Raw genomic sequence first — 7,635 nt, 5'->3', positions numbered from 1 at the left:
CATAGAAATATAAAAATGTTTTTTCTGTGATAAAATAATATTTCTATGAGAAATTTCTAATTCCTAAAGTCACCTTATGTTTATGTTTAAATATATGAAAAATTTATTTTATTTGTTATTTTTATTTTGTATTATTATTTAAAATAATTAATATTTAATAAATAATTTAAAAATAATTTATTTTTCAAATAAAATTTTAAAATTTATTTGAAATTGTTTTTGTTTTAAATAAATTTATGTTTTATTATTTGGAGTAATTATTTGTTATTTTCAAAATGTCCAATGCCATTTTGTAGTATCTTTTTTTAGATTTTTGTATTTAGTAATTTTATTTTTTTTTTTTTTTTATATTTACACGTTTAGTGTAAGTGAACATACTACAAAGAATTTTCAATTATATTTTATTTGGGTATTTAATAAATATATACAGGTTTTAATGAAATTTGTTAAAATTAATAATGACAATATTTATTCTAATATTTTTTTTCAGATGGTTCAAGCATTTACAAAGGGATCGGTCAAACTCGAACCAAAGAAAGCAGGAAAATTTGAATTATTTGGTGGTAACATACATGGTGATTTTGTGGATATAACACCTACGAAGATTGTTCAAAGATGGCGTTGTAAACAATGGCCTGATGGACATTTTAGTGATGTGACTATTGATATCTCTGAAAAGAGCGATCATACTGAAGTTAATTTAACACAAGTAGGAGTACCAGTTAGGTAAGACAAAAATGCTTCATATTATTCACTATTTATAAATTTAATTTACATAAAAAACTTAAATTATATAGATGTTTCAAAAATTTTATAAATTTTGTTTTAAATTAAATTAAATAGAAAAATTGAAAATATAATTTATTTATTGTTATTGAAATATATTATGAAAATATTCCGTAACATTTTAATTTAACAATAATAATTTTTATATAAAAATTGATTGTTTATTCACAGTGAGGAAGAATCTACAAAAGAAAATTGGGAAAGGTATTACTGGGATGCTATAAAACGTACATTTGGATTTGGTTATTTCATGTGATCTATGTATGTTTTAAATTTCGCTTGCTTATTGATAAGTAGAAAAATAATTAAAACATATATTGTCGTAAATCGCCTCGCATACCATTTACGAATTAACCGCATAATCAGCTACGTACAATCTGTCTTTTGTCTCAATGCTAGTTACAAGTTTTTCTTTTCCTATATTTCACATTTAGAACATTGCATCGTATAAGCGGGACATGATTACACGATTGCTTAGATATAAATAAAGTATCACCAACATGACACATCTGTATTAATAGTTGTATATGTGAAATAAATCATGTCAGATACTTAAATATTTGATTTTTCTTGTTTTTGATGTATATATATGAATGCATATTACGTATACATATCTTTGTACCTAATTGAAAATATTTCGTCGCTCTATTACGTCGTCCTTAAATTTTCCACTTACGATTGTTATCTATTTTTTCTTTATTACTCTTTAATATTTTCTATTCTTACAATCATTATATTTTATAATTTTTGTGTAAAAATTTTTCTGTAAAAAAACGGCATATATATATATAAAATACAACTTGTACATTTTGCGAAAATTAGTAGTACTAATTCTTGATGATATTAATGTCAGATGAAAAATATAATTTAAGTTCTCTTCTTCGCAATAAAATAAACTCAAATATATATATAATATTGATTAAATATAAAAGGAAACACGAGATAGTAAAAAATGGAGAAAGTATTTATTTACAATATAATATATATAAAAAACTAAGTACATATATACATATAAAATGATATATACATATGTACATAAATATAATTTATATTTAATTATTAAATTTATATTAATTATCACTATGCTCACTAGCACTATCATCTGTTTTATCTGATAATTGAATTTCAACCGATTCTTTTGAAACATATTCTCTTTTATACATATTAGAATTAAATAATTGTAACATTTCTTCAGTAATTTCATAATTCATGCAATTTGTATTTTTATTTTCCAAGTCTAATTTAATTCTAGTTAATGCACTAATCATTTCAGGTTTTAATCTATTTCTATCTTTTGTTTTAATTTCTGCTATGATAGAGAAACATCTTTCCATATCTATATTTGAATGAGGCAATGATAAACATAAATTTGCTACTTTTGCGATATTTTGAAATTTATATATTTTTCCCACTTCATCCCAAAATTCGGATATATTTAATTGTAATAGTTTTTCTTTTTCTTCTTCTGAAAAATAGAAAGGTAGCAAATGCCATTCATCTTTTACATCATATGTATTGAATTTAGATTTAAATTTGTCTAATATTAAATTTAATTGATTTTTGTGATTTTTCATATTTAAAGCAATATTTGGATTTAAAAATTCTAAAGAATTTAAAATTTGATCACCAAAAGATATTTTTTTTACAGTATTTTCGAAAGCACATTGATAAAATTTTTTAATATTTACATAAAATTCTAAGATTTTTTTATTATTATCTTTTGTATTAGTATTTTTAGCTTCTTTTAACGTTATTAAAGCTTCCTCGCCAATGATAATTTCTTCTAAAGGACGTATGTTATTTTCATCATAAATATTAATTTCGTGTAAATTTGGAGCTTCTATATAATTAGGTTTAATAAAATGGCCACCTAAACATCTCAAAAATCTAAAACATTCCGGTAACAAACAGTGAATTAGGATTTCCGAACTTTGAAAAAGCATATTGAAGTCAGTAATTAAACGTAAAATATAATTTAAAAATTGTAAGTACGCTTTTGTATATGGACACTTAAAATTATGAAATATTTTTTTTGCAATAGCAGATTTTTTTTCAATATTTGCTTCTGCAAATATCGAAAATAATACTGTCCATTGAGTTAAAATATTTTTTATACATTCTAATAATGCTAACCATCGGTTTGCAGATGGCTGAATTACTTTTTGTCGTGCAACTTTTATTAAATTTTGAGTATTTTCTAAAATATTTTGTCTTTTTGGATTTTTAGAAAAATATGAATATATTGAATGTACAAATTCTTCAACATGTGTTGGTAAGCATTCACATGCACGACATGCAATTAAGTGCATAGAATGACAAATACATGGGAAGACATCAATTTCCTTATCTTTTAATAAGCAAGAAACTAATGAATTATATTTTCCTAACATAATATTTGTATTGTCTATTGGAACAACAACTATATTCTTTAAAGATAGATTATGTTTTTCTAAAGATTGTAGGAAACATTCATATAAATGTTCTGATGTAGTATCCTTAATATAAACCAAATCTAATAAATATGTTTGAATTTTTCCTTCATGTATGTATCTACTTAAAATACATAAATTTTTGGTTTCTGAAATATCTATGCTTTCATCTATTAAAACTGAAAGTAATTTATTTTGTAATATTTTAGTAGTTTCTGAAATTACAGATTTATTAATTACATTTTTTATTATGGATGAGATTTTAGTTCTTTTAAAGGACACATTTTTTATTATGTTAGAATCAGGTAATGCTGTTTGGATCATTCGAACAATATGATCAAATGAGTTAAAGCTTTTACAATGCTCTACAATATCCAAACAAAATCTCAGTTCTGCTTCCTTTATGCTTTCAGAAATGAAGGTTGATGATTTTTTCACTACACCTTCTTCTTCATTTTTTTTTCCTTTCATATTTCTTTTATGAAGAAGTGTTCGATTGTGTTTTTGCAGAGTACTTTTCCCAGTTATGAGAGTTTTTTTGCAAACTGTACATCTGGCTTTATATGGATCTTCACATTTTTGTAACCATAATGCAAAATCAGGGTCCTGAAGCCAAGCATCACGAAATGTATTCTTTCTAAATTTTTTCCTTGGAGAAGGAGAAATCATGTTGTTATCAATACCTATTTATATAATATTTATTATTAATAAAATATAATAATATATTTTTAAAAGATTAAAGAAAGAAGGTATTTTTTTTCATAATTTAAAAAATACTTATATATTTAAAAAAAAATTTTTTTTCAATCTGAAGTAATTTGATATTAAATAAATATCTTACTCAATGTATTTTTTATATCACAGTTTATATTAATTTTACTGGGCCCAGGAGTAGCTGTACCATTATTATCAATGCCTAAAAAATATGAAATATTCATTATTAGTTAATTTTTTATATAACATGTATTTTCGATATATATACGATATGTATTTTAAAAATTTTAAATAAATTAAAAAAACAAATTAATAAAGATATTTATAATAAATAAAAATACTTATATTTTTCAAAAAATATATTTTTTGAAAATTATATTGACACAAAAATATTAAATATTTATTTTACCTGATTCCTTCTTCATATTAGAATTTTAAATAAAATAAAACAATATAAAATTATAAAAGCTTCACTAAATCTTTAAACTCTACAAAAAGTTTCTAATTTCTACAAATAATGCGAAAGCACGCGAAACCAAAGTTGCTAGTTGCCAAAAAAAAATCTGATTGTAATTGTGTGTCAGCGTGGTAAGGTTGCCATGAAAAGTCTGATCATTGGAAGAGTGGGAGAAAATAGTAATATGGTAGTAGAACTTAGAAATGGAAGTGGGGAAAATAACGGGTGTTCTATTTGCATCGTCAAAGTAAAGTAATCTTGCCCATTACCAAACAAATTTCTGAGAAAATATACGATATTACGTTATTCAACATAACGTTACTCACGTAATATGAATAATACATCTTATCATATTTGATGTCCTCCTAGTTTCTTTTCATTTGTTTGTAGTCTATAGTATGAATCATTATATCACAAATTTACTATACTATTTTTATTCACAATCATCCAATTTTATTTTCCCTCGATATGACGTTACTGTACAGCCATGTTGCCAATAGCATTCTGCTGACAATAGCAACGCTACTGGTAATCGTAATTTTTATTTTAATATCGACAGTTTTATTTTATTTTAATATTTTGTAATGATAAGAATGTTCAGATAAATAAAGATAAAATATTATTGTATAAATAGTAATAACATAATATAACATTTTTTAAAAAAATTATATTTATATTATATTTATATTTATAATTCTTTTAATAAATTATTACATAGATAATACATTTTTAAATCACTTTGGTTTTTAAAATCTTTTTCTTAAAATGTTCTAATGTTTATGTAGTTAAATAACAAAAAAAAATTTTTTATTTGATGTTGGTAAATAAAAATAAACATGTATGTTATGGATTAAAAGTCATTTTATTTATCACAATTTTTATTTGAACAAGTTTCAAGATTTTAATTAAATAAATTTTTATCTCTAATTCAACATTGCGATCAGAAGTCTTTTCCATTCAGCGTTGCAATCATTCTGGAAAAGAAAGATACTGGTTTTCTTGTTCACACTTTACGATAAATAAAAAGAAATAAAAGAAATGCAAATTTATTGCAAACGAAATATATATATATAGTATATATTATACAATTATATTAAACGAATGTTATTAACATCTATGTTAGAGATGCCCATATCATATTTCTTATAAATAAAATTAATGTAAACATGTATTTCTTTCCATAACTTTCTTTAATTCAAAAGCGCGATCAGAAGCCGCTTAAAATCTTCACTGCAGTCACTCTGTAAATGCAAACAGAATGTGGGAAAAATTAAAAGCAATGTTAATAAACGAATGCAAAATAATAATGTATTTATATACAGATTCAGAATAATACACATATGCATGCATATTATAAAAGCTATTCTTAATTAGTAAAATTAGTTAGATAGGCATATAAATTGTCTGATAAATTAATGAACTTCAGTGTGATCTTTTTTTTTTTTAATAATAAAAAAATAACATATTATTCGTTTATTTTCATTTAATAGGTCTCACAGAGATTAAAGCAGCTTATTTCGATGCAAACGAAATAATTTTATAAGCAAACTCATTCACGATAAAATAATTAAACAAGTCCAACCAAAAAAATTAACTACATAATACCGTAATCCTTGCTAATTATTGATATAATTTAGAATAAATATTCAAGTTAAAACATATATATGTATAATAGCTTCGCGGAATGTAATGAAGGAAAATTCCTGATATTAATATATGATTTAAAAACAAAAGAAGTTGTTCAATGAAATGTTTTCATCCAAGTAGAGTAAGCAATAGTCTCTTGTAGTCTCCTGAACAGTCATCCTGAAATTTAGGGAAAATTATGGGCAGCCAAGATATAGCGAGCTAGCTTGTTAAAGGTACTTGTGCTTTACAAAAAATTAAGACACGTATGTGCTTATATATTGTGCATCATTGCTTTGATTAAACTAAGTTTAAAGTTTATATAAATATTTCTGTAAAAAATCAATATTTTCACAATGTTATTAATACAATTTTTTTCAATTACAATCGTTGAAAGATTATTAAAATTATAATTTTAATTATTAAAATAATAAATAATCTTTAAATCATACATTAAATACATATTTCATTTTTAATTCGATAGACAATAAAGATAAAAATTACAGAAACATTTTTACCAGTATTTAATATTTTACAATATAAATTATTATCAAAAGTTTAACTTACATCGATGTCACCTGCGAGCGACTGTCCATAGATCTTTTGATAAGTATCTTTAATATCTCCCAAATCTATTTCTGATCGAGCTACGACTATACGTATCAGTGTCGAATCATCTGTGCCCAATCCACGCATTGCTTTGTATAATCTTTCCGCGAAATATGCAGTTTTGTCTCGTGCACATTTTACTAGAAGTAAACAAATGCAAAAAGTGTAATTTTTAAATATTTTTTAAACAATATTTAAGATTACAATATTTGAAAATATTTGAGTTTGCTTTAAAAGACAATCTAAAGAAAAGACATAAAATTAATTGTTTATGTAATTATTTTAGTAGCAAGTAGAAATAAATACAACAAGAATCAAATAATCAAATGTATATTCTATTGCATAAAAATCATGCAACATTGATCTTACCAACTGCAAGATAACCGTCTTCGAGAGATCCTGAGAATTCTCTCTTAATAGCATCTTCTAAACTGTGACCAGCAAGACGCTCATATTCTTCGAAAATTTTTCGTAATTGAGGATAACTTTTAGTAATGAGAATAGCATTGAAAGTACTTTCGTCTGTTCCCCATTGTTCCTCTCCCGCAGCAAGTAATCTTTCAGCATCCTGAATTGCAGCTTCTCCGTCAACATCAGGATTTTCATCTCTATTGGCCTATACAAAACAATAAAAATAATCGATTAAGAATATTATCGATTAGATATAGATTTTATTTTCAACAAGAACAAAGTTACAAATAAGAAAAAGTATTTCGATGTTCGTTTTCAATATACAATTAAAGAAATAATTTCATTACACTTCAATAATTTGTGTTTATTAATTTATAATTTATTTAATTCATTATTATATCATATAACAATATATAAATAGTTTTCAACAAATGGAATTTTTATATATTTAAAGTGAATATTTTTTTTTCCAGTTCTCCATCATCTCCAGATTAAACGAAAAATTATCAAAAGAAAAAAAACAATATCAGTGCAATAAGAAGATCAATGTTTTGTTCATATTAAGCTTGTAAATACTATTATCGAAAATATTGTACGAGAGCA

At 23.6% G+C, this 7,635-nt stretch overlaps 3 protein-coding genes across 7 annotated transcripts in view; 1 reads left to right on the top strand and 2 right to left on the bottom strand.

Moving 5' to 3' along the window:
• LOC102679971 (activator of 90 kDa heat shock protein ATPase homolog 1) overlaps positions 1-1,343 on the top strand; it is a 7,549-nt gene extending 6,206 nt beyond the window's left edge. Inside the window, exons 9-10 of the mRNA XM_006623391.2 lie at positions 491-726; positions 958-1,343. Coding sequence (XP_006623454.1) covers positions 491-726; positions 958-1,042 — 321 coding nt within the window. The 3' untranslated portion in view covers positions 1,043-1,343. The remainder of the gene's footprint in view (positions 1-490; positions 727-957) is intronic.
• A 505-nt stretch (positions 1,344-1,848) lies between these two features.
• LOC102679675 lies at positions 1,849-4,901 on the bottom strand. 2 transcript variants are annotated; one of them, XM_006623390.2, is made up of 3 exons: positions 4,339-4,901; positions 4,057-4,131; positions 1,849-3,864 (listed from the first exon to the last, which is right to left on the bottom strand). In XM_006623390.2, the coding sequence occupies exon 3, from the start codon at positions 3,684-3,686 to the stop codon at positions 1,857-1,859; it is 1,830 nt and encodes a 609-aa protein (XP_006623453.1). In that variant the 5' UTR covers positions 3,687-3,864; positions 4,057-4,131; positions 4,339-4,901; the 3' UTR covers positions 1,849-1,856. The 2 variants fall into 2 exon arrangements, with proteins under 2 accessions (XP_006623453.1, XP_006623452.1); XM_006623389.2 differs by having other exon boundaries at positions 1,849-3,898; positions 4,339-4,900.
• Positions 4,902-5,225: 324 nt separating this feature from the next.
• The window catches only part of LOC102679303 (annexin B9-like), a 5,385-nt gene continuing 2,975 nt past the window's right edge, over positions 5,226-7,635 (bottom strand). For 2 of the 4 annotated variants that reach the window (XM_006623385.1, XM_031514087.1), the window contains 3 exons: positions 6,991-7,237; positions 6,580-6,761; positions 5,417-5,627 (listed from right to left, as the gene is read on the bottom strand). In XM_006623385.1, the coding sequence (XP_006623448.1) occupies positions 5,577-5,627; positions 6,580-6,761; positions 6,991-7,237 (480 nt within the window). In that variant the 3' untranslated portion in view covers positions 5,417-5,576. Of the gene's footprint in view, positions 5,361-5,416; positions 5,628-5,672; positions 6,193-6,579; positions 6,762-6,990; positions 7,238-7,635 lie in introns of those variants that run through there. The other 2 variants (XM_006623386.1, XM_006623384.1) reach the window with 2 other exon arrangements.

This window comes from Apis dorsata, unplaced genomic scaffold (genome assembly GCF_000469605.1).
Source record: "Apis dorsata unplaced genomic scaffold, Apis dorsata 1.3 scaffold_885, whole genome shotgun sequence".
NCBI classification, from domain to species: domain Eukaryota; kingdom Metazoa; phylum Arthropoda; class Insecta; order Hymenoptera; family Apidae; genus Apis; species Apis dorsata.
Note: the sequence above shows the minus strand (reverse complement) of the source record. Positions and strands in the feature narration are given on the sequence as shown.

Bases quoted from the DNA above. Each gene is read 5' to 3' on its own strand.
- LOC102679675 (XM_006623389.2), bottom strand. The intron at 3,899-4,056 runs GTAAGATATTTA...TTATATAAATAG, and splicing joins TGATATAAAAAATACATTGA to GTATTGATAACAACATGATT.